This window comes from Pyrgilauda ruficollis, unplaced genomic scaffold (assembly GCF_017590135.1).
Source record: "Pyrgilauda ruficollis isolate IOZ18807 unplaced genomic scaffold, ASM1759013v1 scaffold2, whole genome shotgun sequence".
Classification (NCBI taxonomy): domain Eukaryota; kingdom Metazoa; phylum Chordata; class Aves; order Passeriformes; family Passeridae; genus Pyrgilauda; species Pyrgilauda ruficollis.
The window spans coordinates 26,506,399-26,520,247 of NW_024519206.1; the positions used below are offsets into that span (position 1 = coordinate 26,506,399).

The 13,849-nt window shown below is 40.0% G+C and overlaps 1 protein-coding gene across 1 annotated transcript in view; it reads left to right on the forward strand.

The window, feature by feature from the left end:
- Positions 1-13,849, forward strand: part of TRANK1 (tetratricopeptide repeat and ankyrin repeat containing 1) — a 51,381-nt gene that overhangs the window by 9,608 nt on the left and 27,924 nt on the right. Inside the window, exons 2-9 of the mRNA XM_041466513.1 lie at positions 120-254; positions 1,283-1,406; positions 2,569-2,719; positions 3,688-3,806; positions 7,222-7,305; positions 10,753-10,891; positions 11,338-11,469; positions 13,177-13,344. Of these exons, the coding sequence (XP_041322447.1) occupies positions 121-254; positions 1,283-1,406; positions 2,569-2,719; positions 3,688-3,806; positions 7,222-7,305; positions 10,753-10,891; positions 11,338-11,469; positions 13,177-13,344 (1,051 nt within the window). The 5' untranslated portion in view covers position 120. The remainder of the gene's footprint in view (positions 1-119; positions 255-1,282; positions 1,407-2,568; positions 2,720-3,687; positions 3,807-7,221; positions 7,306-10,752; positions 10,892-11,337; positions 11,470-13,176; positions 13,345-13,849) is intronic.

The window sequence follows — 13,849 nt, forward strand, 5'->3', positions numbered from 1 at the left end:
TGTCCTCCTTTTCAAATATGCAAAAACTAAGATGAAAATTTAAGTCAATTTCAGGGAAAGAAATAAGTCAGTGCTTTTGTTTGATTAATTTTTTTCTTTCTTTTTTTTGCTTTCCTTAGCATGGATCCCATGACATATGCACAGTTGAAGAGGCAAGCTGGGAACCAGGATTTTAAAAATGGGAATTATTCTTTGGCCATCAAAAACTATGATGAAGCTCTACAAACACTTGGTTATTTAATGCAATGGGTCCCGTAAGTATTCTTGAATTGTGAGCTGTAAACCATAAGACAAGCCTGAAATATGTAAATATGTACAGTTGCACAGTTAATTCAAAACTCTGTTTTTTGACCTAACACTTGATTTTCTTGTATTTTTTTCAGACTCTTTAGTGTACCAGTTTTATAGTTATTCTGTTCCTTAGATTTATGTGAAAGATAAATTAGTGACTTAAATCTGAATATTTTTACATGAATTATAAATTAGTGCAGTTAAAGCTCAAATGCTGCGATTTTGCCGTGTCCTGGCCTGTTGTTACATGAATCATCTGATTATCTGTAAAATGATGCATGCAGGTTACTTTGTTCTTGTTATTGGGTCATTCTCAGTATTCTGCGACTTGTTAAAAATAGTTTTTCAGCAGAAGATTCCTTTGGGTATTTCTTTTCAGATGCACTTTGAAGTGCTTTTCATCAGTTAACGTAAGTTGGTAATGTTATTAATGATTAAATAGTTGAGTATTATGTTAACGATTAAATATTCATTCCTACTGTATATTAACACCACTGTTGACCTAATTTAACACCGGCCACTCATTTATTTTAAATGTGGATTTTTCTGTTGGCTTCACCAAGTGGTGATACGCTAAAATGCATTGAGGTTGTTTATTTGGTGACCAAAATGTGTTTAGTACCCTTTCCATCCCACAGCTTCCGTTCATGGGTCTGTTTTCCCCCATTCCTGGCTGCTGGCTTTCACTGAGCCATATGTAGGTGTATCAAGGTGGTCTTGCTAAATCCTCATACTTCATTATTCCAGTGGCTTGGCTTTCTGCTTCAGAAGACACCAGGTTATCACTAGGGGTATCATTAAGGTATCGTTAGGATGTCTGTAAGACAATTTGTAGCCAATATTCAGATTTATTATCTACAACTACATATTTTACCTCTGATTTTGTTGGGTGGGTGATATGTGTCAGTTTTTACATTTATACATATCACTTACTATAAAGTATGGTCCTTTTTCAAGTGAATGAACAGTAATGCTAAAACCATATCTTTAGGTGTACCCGGGACATAGCTGTGTTGTTGTGCAACAAATCAACTGCCTTGTACTGCCTGGGCAAATGGAAGGATTCAATGGTTTTAGCCCACCAAAGCTTACAGTGGGATCCGGAGTATGTCAAGGTATTCAGATGCTTAAGCTGGCAGTTTTTGCATGCATTCCTTGCTTTTTTTTTTAATTTTATTTTTTATTTAATAATGGTGTCATGATCTTCTTTTTATTGTGTTTTTGCTTTGGGGCATGATGAGTAAATATAGCATAAAATTCCAGAATCATTGTTTGATTCTATACATAAGCATGAGATTCATGGCTGTAATAGTACTTTTTATGAAATGAAGCAGCTCCCTTTTGCACCAGGAGATGCTAGTTCTCTCGGGGTCCCAATGAGAGAGGTACCAATGCTTTCAAGAAATGTAACTACCAATATCCCAAACAAGGGTTACACGTTAATAAGTCTCCAGTTGCTGGGAGTGGTACTTGGTGACCGAGGTCATATTGTATTGTTCTGTCCACTGGAAATAGCTTACACTTGGCATGTGATTAAATACACATTGATTAAGTACACCTTGACTCAAGTAGCTAGGAATAAGTAGGAGTTGTACAGTATTTATAATGCGGAGTCTACTCTTGGATTGGCTTTTTTGTTCAATAAACAGTCTTCTGGTCTAACCATTAAAGACTCCTGGAGCCTTTAGTAGGACGGTTTTTACTTAGATAGGGAAAAATTGCATCCGAATGCCTATTTAATTTGTGCTGTGTTGCAGCATGGCAGTTATCTGATTTGAACAAATTAACTCCACTGTGACTCTGAGCTGGTACAGTCTAATTCAGGGTGAATATAAACACGTTCAGGTGCTGTTGGCTGAAGAGTATATGCATTGTGGGAAATACTGCAAAATGCAGTGATGTGGAAACATAAATACGTATTTTGGACCTTGTGACACAAAAAAACGCCAGTACTCTCCAGAGGAGGTTAACATACAGCTGCTGAAAGTATGTCTTTCATCCTGTAGTTATTTTTCCAAGCTTTGAATTTCAGGATTGCACTTTTAGTATCTGTGATAATATCAATAACATATTGTGAATTCCAAGGAATTAGAATAAAATAGTTTTTTTCACTTTTTTTTTTTTTTTTGGATCTATGTATAAGAAGCTGTGGAAATAGTACTACATGTCATTTTTATAGCATAATGTGAGAATTTAAAAAACATAAACCAATTTTTTTTTTGGTAGTAAATATCTCGGAATATTTTCCCAACATTTTTTTTTCTCCTTTTTTTTCAGGCTTATTATAGAGCTGGCCACTCATTCATCATGTTATCAAAGTCTAATGAGGCAGTTTCTATGTTCCACAGAGGTCTGGTTCTACTGAATTCTTCTGCCGATCAAACTCAAATTGCTGAATTTATAGCAGGAATCTTCATAAGTGTCAATGGTAAACTCAAATTAAGACCTTAATTTTTCTAAGAGCCGTTCAGTAGTGATGACAGCACTTAGTAGCACATCCTATGTGAGATCATTCCTTTTCTCCTTCAGTGTGTCAGGCCTGTTTGAGGATTATGAATATATTGAGTATGTGGTGAACTTGGTCCAGTTTGCATACAGTAGACACCAACAATCTCAAAACAGTGCAGGGGAGTGAGTTGTCTCACAGGAACACGTCAATTATGGAATAGTTAGAAAAGGTCAAAATTTTCCATCAGGAAGACAAGATTAGAGATTTGGAGCTCCAGATCCCAGAGGCTTTAAGTGGGTTTTGTCCAGACCACCCTGCTTTTTTTAGCCAGGTAGATTTGAAAATTATTAGAAGATAGGCAGTTTAAACGTGGTTACAATGCAGTGTATTTCAGTGTGGAGGACTTCCGTGAAGCTACTGATGGACAGCAGTGAAAAGAGAAAATGTGGCCTTCCCGTGGCATTGTATGGGTGTTTTTCAGCAACATCCATCGTCTGTCTCCCTGCCCTCTCTCCTCAGTATCTCCTCCTCTACTTGCGTTTTAGTCTGTTTAACATACTTTGTCTGACGGGCCTACAGGCATGCCAGAAGATTTCAGGTTGTGCCTCTGCTGCCTTTTCTTGAGCCTGTAGCCCCACACTAAGGCCCTTGATTCATGGTTGCAGAGTCAGTAGCTGATTGACCCATAAGTGGAAAAATTGCCATGAGCTTCACAATACCTGGGGGCTTTGAGGTGTTTCTTGAGAGCAGGGATTACTTTTTTCCCCCTTGTTTAATGAATCTGGCCACTGTTAAACAGTGTGCTGAATCAGTTGGGTGACCACGTTTCTTAAGCCCTCACTGGGCAATCCCCTGGATAAAATGATCACTGTGCAATGAAGTTGGACACTCTGGCCTTTGAAGTGCTGTGTATAACAAATATTCTTCTCTATTGCTTATTCTTGCAGACGAAAAAATCTTGCCACCAACTTTCTACCCTGCGTATTATTATATCTTCAGGGCACATTTCAATGCATTGATTTGGCAAGCAGTGATAGAAAGGCTGGCCCAGAAAGGGAAGTGGCGGGTAAGTGTGTCACTGTGTCACCGCGTCACCTCCCACTGCACGTTGGGCACTCATGTCTTACCACTTCAGCATAAGTTTGTGTTACCTTTCAAAGCCAAAACTGTGAATATACATTGCTGCCTGGTTCAAATGTCTTGATTTTTAAGACTTGGAAAAATGCTTTTAGTGATAAATAATTTCTTAAACTCATTTCTGAAAGGGATATGATGGACTTGAAATCCTGATTGTCTCTTGTTGCTGTCTATTGTCTCTCTTACAGTACTACCTAGAGTCACTATTCCATTCAACAATATTCAGATTAGAGGGGAAAAAATACAAATTTATTTGTGATCCCTTTTCCTTCTGTATGAGAAGCTGGAGTTTTGAAATCGTCTGTGAAAAATCCACAAGGAGCATCTCAGTGGAAGTACATGGTTATTGAGCAAAACTAGATAATTTAAAAAAATCAGAAGGTGGATCATCTGAAATTTAGTCCTCTCTCAACTGTGGAAAAAAATTGATCATTGTCACAGTTACACCTGTATGGGATGTTGTTGGTGAGGTGCTGGCAGTAGGGCCAGCAGGGCACCTGTGAGGTGTGGCCGGAGTTGCGTCACTTCCAGCTGGCTCCGATGGCCCTGTTTTAGGGCATGGCTCAGCCAAGGTGGTGGTGCCTCAGAGAAAGTGTGTTTTAAAAAGGGCCAAGCCCTGCCTGGGAGAGTGAGGGGGAAAGAGTGAGAGAAACAGCCTTGCGAGCCCCAGGGGTAGAGAAGGAGGAGGTGCTCCAGGCCCAGAGCAAGGGGCTCCTTTGCAGCCTGTCACAGGCAAAATGGAAGCTTCAGTTGAGGTTTGTCAGGGAAACCCTCCTGTTGAGTCATAAGGTTCACACAGGACCCACTTGCTTTCTAAACTCCTCAGAGGGTTGCCTAGATGCTGTTGGATCCAATCCTGGTCCCAGACTTGGTGAATGGTTTATGTTTAAAGGATAATGTACGTGTAATTGAGCCTTTGTATGACTTTGTCCCACAGAATTAAGGATGGCAAAACAAATATATATATATATTAATAAAATTAATAACTTATTTAAATTTATGATAATGATCAGACTAAAATACGTTAATTAGAATTATTTACTGCATGGTACAGATAGTTATAACAGTTAATAAATATTATATAATAATACATACACTATATAATAGTGTACTATTTATTGAAGCAATAGTAAAGCATTGGTATTAAAGATAGCAAAATTGTTACTAAGTAGAGATTGATGTTACTCACCCATGCCAGTGGCCACGAGGAAACCTCTTTTGCTCAGCCTCCAGGAGTAACCTTGAGGGGAATCTCCTCTCAGGGGAGGAACCTCTGCACACATACAGGAAGGGATATGTTAGAAGACCCAGCTTTTAAAAAGTGTGACTGTGCTTTTGTCATATAAAGTGACTGTCAGTCATGTATTTCTAGGCTGGCTGTGTCAGCTTAGCAGCTTTAGATAAGTTATCAGTAGTATCACCTGTTGGTTCCTTTATCAGGAACTTTGCTTCGTTGTCACTGGTACCAGTTTTTGTCAGGAAACACTGTTTTTCACATCCTCAGAACATGTAACTCTGGGATTGATGAGTCAGGCTGGTCTCAGCATTCTTCAAGACCATAAGCAGTGTGACCTTCCCTTCTCTATCCATCACTGATAACTTTTACAAATAAGGTAAAGTTCAAGCTGTTTTACCACCACTTTACGGCCACTCTGCTTAGGCAGAGTAGCTTGTGGATAGACCATGAAGGAATAGGCTTCTGACTAACCACAGCCTGTGGAGGACTCACACTGGAGCTGTGGACTCACTGGAGCCCCACATGCCCCGTCCAAGCCCCTACTCTGGGCGGGGACATCTTTCATTAGATCAGATTGCTGAAAGACTGGCTGAACCTAACCTTCAGCATTCTTAAGGATGGGGGATTCAGAGCTTCACTGGGCAGCCTGTTCCAGTGCCTCACCACCTGTGTCATAAAAAATTTTTTCCTTATGTCCAATGGGAACAAACTCTTTCGGGTTAATACTGTTGCCTCTTGTTCTGTCACAAAGGTCTTGTTAAAAAGTCTTTTTTTAAAGCCCCCTTTTTTATATTGACATTATTGCAGTAAGTTTTCCCTGAAACCTTCTCCAGGCTGAATAACCCCATCTTTCTCAGCCTTTCATCACAGTAGAGTTGCTCCATCCCCATCTAAGTGGGGGATGGAGAGTTGCTCCATTTTGTGCCCCTCCTCTGGACTCATTCCAACAGGTCCATGTCTTTTCTGTACTGGGGACCCCAGAGCTGGATGTAACATTCCAGGTTGGTCTCAGCAGAGTGGAGAGGTAGAGTCATCTTCCTTGACCTCCTGACCATGCTACTTTTCATGTAGCTCAGGATCCAGTTGGTTTTCTGGGCTGCAAGTGCACATTGCTGGCTTTTATCCTATTTTTCATCCACCATTATCCCACAGGTCCTTCTTCCTCAGTCTGTATTGATACTAGGGGTTGCCCTGACCCAAGTGAAGAACCTTGTGCTTGGCCTTGTTGAACTTCCTGGGGTTCCCATGGGCCTCCCCCTCAATCCTGTTGGAGTCCCTCTGGATGTCATCCCTTCCCTTGAGCATTATCAACTGCATCACTCAGCTTGGTGCCATCTGCAAACTCGCTGAGTGATTGAAGGCACCTCACAATCCCACTGGAAATACCATTAATGAAGACAGTGAATGTACTGGTTCCACTACAGGCACTGGAGGGACACCACTCACTGCTGGTTTCCACTTGGACACCAGTTCATTGACTACAGCTCTTTGGATGCAGCCATTCTGCCAATTCCTTATCCATCCAGCAGTCCATCATTAAACTGGTATCACCTCAATTTAGAGCTAAGACTGTTATGGGGCACTGTATTGAAGGCCTTACAGAAGTCCAGGTAGATGGCATCCATAGTCCTTCCCTTGTGTTCTGGTGAAGCTAGGTGGGTTTTCAGGGAGCAAGACCAAGTTTTTTAGATAAACTGAGGAAATGGAAGAAAGCAGAAGGAGATACAGTATTCATTTCTTGCTTTCTGCTTGGGATGTTGGTGTTAGCTGGAGAGTCTTGTCCCCAGTGTAAAGGTCCATTCCTAAAGCAAAGGGTTACTTCCAAGCACTGGAAGTATTCCAAGTATTGGAGAATCTTTTAGGGCCTAACTTCTTTAACATGGTTTTTATTGCTGAGGAAACTTTGATCACTTCTAATTTCCTACACTCCACTGTGTATTACATTAATTCAGTTGAAAATTAGAAACTGAAATTCAGTTGTGATATTACAAAAAGATCTGAAATATTGTTAGCCTGTGTTGGCTTTCTGACAAGATCTGATGAGGCAGTGGAAAACAAAGTTTTAAGTGTGCTTTTAAGCGCATTAATGTTTGGGGGTTTTTTTCAGTCTTGTCTGTTGCTGTTGTCTGAGAAGCAAGAGTTGCCCTGTGATCTCAGAGTTAACCAGGTATCTCTGAAGAATCTCTTTGAGGTAAGTTCATGTTTTCTATTTCTTTTCTTCCTAATAACTTTGTTGAGAGATTGTCCATCTTGAATCAAGAAAAATAAAATGAAAAATAATACATGGATGTTATATGATTATACTTTATCATCTCTTTGTTTGAAAGTTTAACTTCATGTAAAGTAATACTTCTGAATGAATTTTAATATTTGCAAGGTGTATTAGTATTACAAAGGTGTAGTTGGAGGCTGTGAGCCAGGAGCTGCTGGGAGTTCACCAGCTCTGCAGCTCAGGAGCAGCCAGTTTCCATAGCAGTGACATACCACCTTTTTGAAGGCATCTCAGAGTTTGTGAGAAATTGAGACATTCCACTGGGCTTTACCATAGACTCCTGGAATGATTTGGATTGGAAGGGATGTTAAAGACCGTCTAGTTCCACCCCCCTGTCATGGGCAGGGACACCTTCCACTAGACCAGGTTGCTCAATGCCCCATCCAGCCTGGCTTTGAACACTGCCAGGAATGGGCACCCACAGCTTCTCTGGGCAATCTGTTCCAATGCCTTACCACCCTCACAGTAAAGAATTTCTATATTTCTTACGTTTCTTTCCTGACAGGAACTTTAGAAGACATTAGCTGTAGTATCTCTGCTTGCCATTAACTGTCTGGCAAGTTAAGGTTTGGTGACGTATGAATGCGAGACTCACAAGCTGAGAGCAAAATGAATCTGTTTATTGCAGAGTTAAGACAGTATTTATACACTTAGTGTGAGAATCTTTGTTCAGTCCTTCTCACGCAGCCCAGCTGCAGGCCTGTAATGAATGTGTCAGCCTGACAGTTTGTTAGTTTCCTCAGGGTTTGCAGGCTTCGAAGAAACAGGACGCCTTTCCTGTTCTCAGATAGTGTGTACTTTCTCTCATGCTTCCCAGGAATTTTCTCAGTATCAGGCTTTGCTGTTTCTCACAAAGGTTTATGTTGCCACAGGCCCCCAGCCAGGTAATAATTGGCATTGACTCCACGATTCTCAGAAGGCTGATAAATCACTTTATTATTCTATACTTACTAAGAAACCCATTGCCCTTACAGTCAGTCATGATACAGGTGGACCCAATTGGTCCTACCATCCAAACACCCATCACCACTGGCCAATTAAGAAACCACCCTTTGGTAAACAAATACTCAACACATTCCACATGTTCACAACAACAGGTGCAGCAAGTGAAGATAAGAAAGAATTGTTTATCATTCTTTTCTCTGATCTTCTCACAGCCTTTCCCAGGACAATGCCTGGAAAAGTTGTGCCTATTACTCTCTGTGGCTGGGGAGCTGCTGCTACAGGTTTAAATTGTATTGTTGGAATATATTAGAATTTGCCATTTGGCTGTTAGAATCTTTCGGGTACTCTGGTCATAATAATTCAAAATTGGTGCTTTTACCTTAATTGTATTTCAGTTAGGTGCCTGACAGAGTGAGCAGGAGTAATTCTGAGGGTAATACAAGGGAAATAAATTCATATCTCCTCACAGGTTTGTTTTTAGACATAGTGGAAGAATTAGTGAATGGATATCTGTAAGTATGTCTTGGTTGGGTATCATTGGGCAGATGTGCTGTGCCAGTGCTAGCACTATCTCCATACTGGCAATGAAGCCTGGAAACACAGCAGAAGACCCATGCAGAGTGTCTTAGCAAAGTATCTTCCAGCAAAGCAAAATGCCTCATTGAGACAGGAAGAATGGGCAGGCTTTACAAAATAGTGTGGCCCTTTTTTTATTGAATTGGCCCAACCAATCTTACCTGTTTTAGGGGGTTTGTTGTACACATGGAAGGCTGAACGAATCAAGATGAAAAATCCCTAAGTAACGATCGCCCTTTGCAAAAATTAGAAAATGTGGATTTCTGACAACTCGAACTTCCCCTGCTGCTGCTACATTCTCCCTATAATCTGGTGTATTTTGGTTTGATAACTGTGCTCAAAGAGTAATTCTTGCCAGTCAAAATTTGGCATGAAGTATTAGAAAAAAAGATTTATTTGTAAATGTTGGAAGCATGTGTGAAGGCTGCTATTTAAAAAGATGACTGGCACAAATGGAGAAGTTTTGTCTGAACACTGTTTCCGACCACCTCCTCATGTCCTGATCCTTCTGGCATATTGTCTCAATTTCCGTCTTAGCTTCTGGTGCACACCTCCAGAGTATCCTATATTGCTATACCCCTTGTAGACTGTGCTTCATGTTCATTAAGTCCTTGCTAGAACATACTTTTTAGGTTCAGCTGGCTTCTGCTTGGGCTGTGTAGTTTCTCAGAATCCCAGAATCATCGAGGTTGGAAGAGACCTTCACAATCAACACAGCAGCACTGCAGTCATCCCTAAACTCCAGTTGCCACATCCAGATGCCTCTTGAATACTCCCTGAGTATTCAAGAGGAGTGACTCCACCACCTCTCTGGGCAACTTATTCCAGTGCCTAACCACTCTTTCAGTCAAATTTTTTTCCTTATACCAGATCTGAACCTCTGCTGCCCCAACTTACAGCTATTTCTCCTCCTTCTTTCACCTGGAAGGCGGTGAAAGAGACCAACCCCCAGCTGGCTGCAGTCTCCTTTCAGGAAGCTGTAGAGAACAGCGAGGTTTCTCCTTAGCCTCCTTTTCTCCAGGCTAAACAGGAATCCCAGTTCCTTCAGCCTCTCTTGATCAGACTTGTGCTCCGGAGCCTTTCACCGGCTCCATTGCCTTTTCCTGGACACGCTCCAGCACTGCCATGTTTTTCCTGTAGTGAGTGGCTCAGAACAGAGCACAGGACTTGCGGTGTGGCCTCACCAGTGCCAAGTGCAGCAGGACCATTGCCACCCTGGTCCTGAAGGCTACACTATTCCTGACATCAGTTTGTTGGGACTGAGGCCACCAGAGGATGCCACCATGTGAATGGAGCACTTCTCCTGTGAGAAAAGGCTGAGAGAATTGCAATTGTTCAGCCTGGTAAAGAGAAGGCTTTGTGGTGACCTAATTGTGGCCTTACAGTACCTGATGGGAGCCCACAAGAAAGATGATGAAAGACTTTTTGCAAGAGTATGTGGTGACAGGACAAGGGGGAATGGATTCAGACTGAAATACAGTAGGTTTAGATTAGATATCAAGAAGAAATTCTTTACTCAGAGGATGCTGAAGCACTGGAACAGGCTGCCCAGAGAAGTTGTGAATGCCCCATCCCTGGAAGTGTTTGAGGTTGAATGGAGTTCTGAGCAGCCTGGTGTAGTGAATGGTGTCCCTGCCTGCGGCAGGGGGTTGAAACTAGGTATTTATGGTCCCTTCCAACCCAAGCCATTCTGTGAAAGTCTGTGAAATAAATAGTTCCATTTTACAGTGGCTGTGGCTTGGTTGTTCTACAGATTCATGTCATGAAAATATAGAAAATATTGAAAAAGAAACGTTTTTTGTGTATGTAAAAATAATGTGTTGTAATTGTTCTCTTTGCTGCCAGACTTCTGAGTTGTATGGTCATGGTGAGAAGCTGCTGGAAGTAGCAGAGTTAGTCAAGTGGCTGATTTCCATTGGGGCCAAGGCTGAGTCCATCGGACTGTATCCACTGCATGCTGTTATCAGACTGTGTATCAAAGCAAGTGAGTGACATCTGCAGCTGGAATAAAACAGTGCTGCCTTTTATCAGAGGACTGACAGCTGGACCTTTTTTAAATTAAAAAAAAAAGTCCCAACAGTTCAGGTCAGGTCATATAGGTATAACCTTGCACATGCCAATAAAGCACTCTTTTAGAAATGTTGTAAACACTCTCCTTGATCACCCATGCCTGATAGTGGTGGAAACCTAATATAATTGTTCTTTTCTGTGTTTTGATGTAAAAGTGTGATTGATACGGGTCTTTTGTAACCCGAATATGTCAGCTTTAAAAAAGGTACAGTGTTTCTTTCCCCCATCTCAGTGTGGAGCAGTAGTTTCTTTGTGTGTAGTAGAGTCATGAGTCAACCTTAGATTTGTATCTTGCCACTCCAAAGGGGAAAAACCCCCAGGATCTGTTTCTTTAAGTGTTTTTTTTTTTAATCATTTCAGCAAAGAACCATCTCTTCAGATGGTTACTGACTTTGAGGCCAGAGCTGAAGGATAGGATCAACCAGAAAGACAGAGATGGACAGACCCTGCTGCATATTGTGGCCTCTTCCAGTGAATATTCACAGAAACGCAGTAAATACATTTTTTTTTGTGTGTATTGTTTTGTTTTCATGTGGAAAAATCTATCATGGAAGAATGTTTCAGACCCTGGTGTTAACTATTTCATACTAAGGAAAGTGAGAAAGTATCTGAATGCAGACTTGTAGTGGCAACTGATATTTAAACATTCCAAGAATTCCTTTTTAAATTTGTATGCCTGATGTGTGACCATTTTCTTTGCTCTTTGGTGTGTCTGGTTAGGGTTTTCTCACAAGTGTGCTGCAGTTTTTAAAATCCTAGAAGTTACCTTTTAAATTTTGATGTGCCCTTAAAATCACATTAGACCACCTGGAGGCCTGAAATAAAGAGTTTTAAATCTAACAGCAAAAAGCTGTAAGATGAACATTCCTAGTAACAATTTTGAGTCAAAATTGGGGACATATTGGGAATTCATTTGCCATAGACATGTTCAAAGAAACAAGAATTTTCTGTCATTTATATACACTATAGCATCCAACTTTTTTTTACAGATGCTCCCAAAAGCCCACCCAATTTATTGCATTATGGTATAGGTGTTTTGTTTCTCTTAATTACCACCAAAACATCTCATCTATTTTTTTTTTAAAGAATAATCCAAGTTTTATCCAGCTAAACAGTGCTTTATTATTTTTTCTGTCCTGGTTAGGCAATTACTACTGACTGAGTTTTCTGGGCTGCATAAGCCCATGAAGTGGCTCCCTTACTGCACCTGCAATGTATTAATCAAGTTTTTGGGGGTGTGTATAGGCCTTTGACTCCTTAACTCTCTCAAGATATCTTTCTTGTTCTATGGCATTTAATTAATCTCTAGTTATATGACAGCATTAAACAATCCTTTATTGAATTTTGTTCTTCAACTATTGATTAAGTTCTCTAAGGGGTATGGACCCATTGAGTTCCTTTCTGCAGGTTGGTGAGGTAATTTCTCAGGGTCTTCTACTGACACTCAGCCAAAACAGATCTAAATTAAAACCAGCTAAAGCAACACAGTCGAACATTCCTTAGCTAAGTGAACATAGTTAATTACAAAATTCCTAAAGGTCCACAAAATTCCTGGCTAACTAAGATATAACTTGCTGTCAGGCCTCTTCTGTTCTTTTAAACAGGTGAAAATTGAAGGCCTAGGTAGCAGTGTTCCTTGTCAGAGAAGGAAAACTAAATGCTTTCCTTCCGTTTCTGTGAGATTTAATTTTATGTTACCCTGGCTTTTTTCCTTGTATTTCGTACTCTGCCCACGAGGTGGCAACAGGAAGCAAACATCAAAGCCAAGGTAACTCCAGGCTTTTGGATTCTTAAAGTTTACTTGGTAATATTCATATGGTATTTATTAAGTAGGCAGCACATATTTTTAATCTGTATTTATTTAGTAACGTTTATGTCTTTATGTATTATATATGATATTAGAAAGCGTGTATTTTTATATGTATCAAAGTTTATTTCTTTATAGCTCTATACAATAAATATTATAAATCATAAAATCACAGAATCATTAAGTTTGGAAAAGGCCTCTGAGATCGTCAAGTCTAACCTTTGACTTCCACCCTGTCAACTTATGACACTGGGAAGAATTTAGATTTTTTTTTAAAGTTAAAATTATGCTAGAAATTGTGCCAAGTAATTAAAAATAAAAAAGAAAACAGAACAAAAATCCTGAAAAATTTTAATTATTCTTCCTCTATTTTTTTTAATGTACTGCTTTAGGACAAACAGAAGATGTGATCATGCTCCTGAATTTTGGGGTTGATCCCACTGTTCCAGATGCACGGTCAAGATATGTCATAGATATCTTGAAAAAGAACAAAAACTTTGATGCTGTAAAAGAAGTCAGCAAGCAGATTGAGAAAATCACTTCTTCTGGGAAACAGATAGGTATTACATGCAGTGTGTGCTTTTCCTGTTTTAAAATAATAACCTTTAAGTACAAAATAGTTTTTTTTCAAATAAGTGATTATGGGTGTATTTTATGTAACTTTCCCTGTGAGTTGTCACTGTGATCTCCTGCTAGTCAATAGTGAACATTTTGTCCTTGCTTGAAAGTAACTGCTGTCCAAGTGTTGTTCAGATCAAGCTTGGCATAAAGCAAAGTTTTTAGGCTACATCTCAGTTTTCATGTGTGTATTGCTTATAAGTTTATTGAAAAACACTGGGTTTCATTGTGCTTGCATCTTATGGCTCCTGGCAAAGGAAGTTTTTTTTCTTTACTATGGAGATGTCTGTTCTGGAGAAGGTTTTAGCACAGCGGCTCTCCATTAGGAAGTTAACACCAATAACCAATATCTCTGTGGTAATAATGGCCTTGGTTGGCATTTTGGGTTGCACTGTCTTTTGTGGCCAGGGTTTGTTTTTTTTTTTTTTTTTTTTTTATTTTATTTTT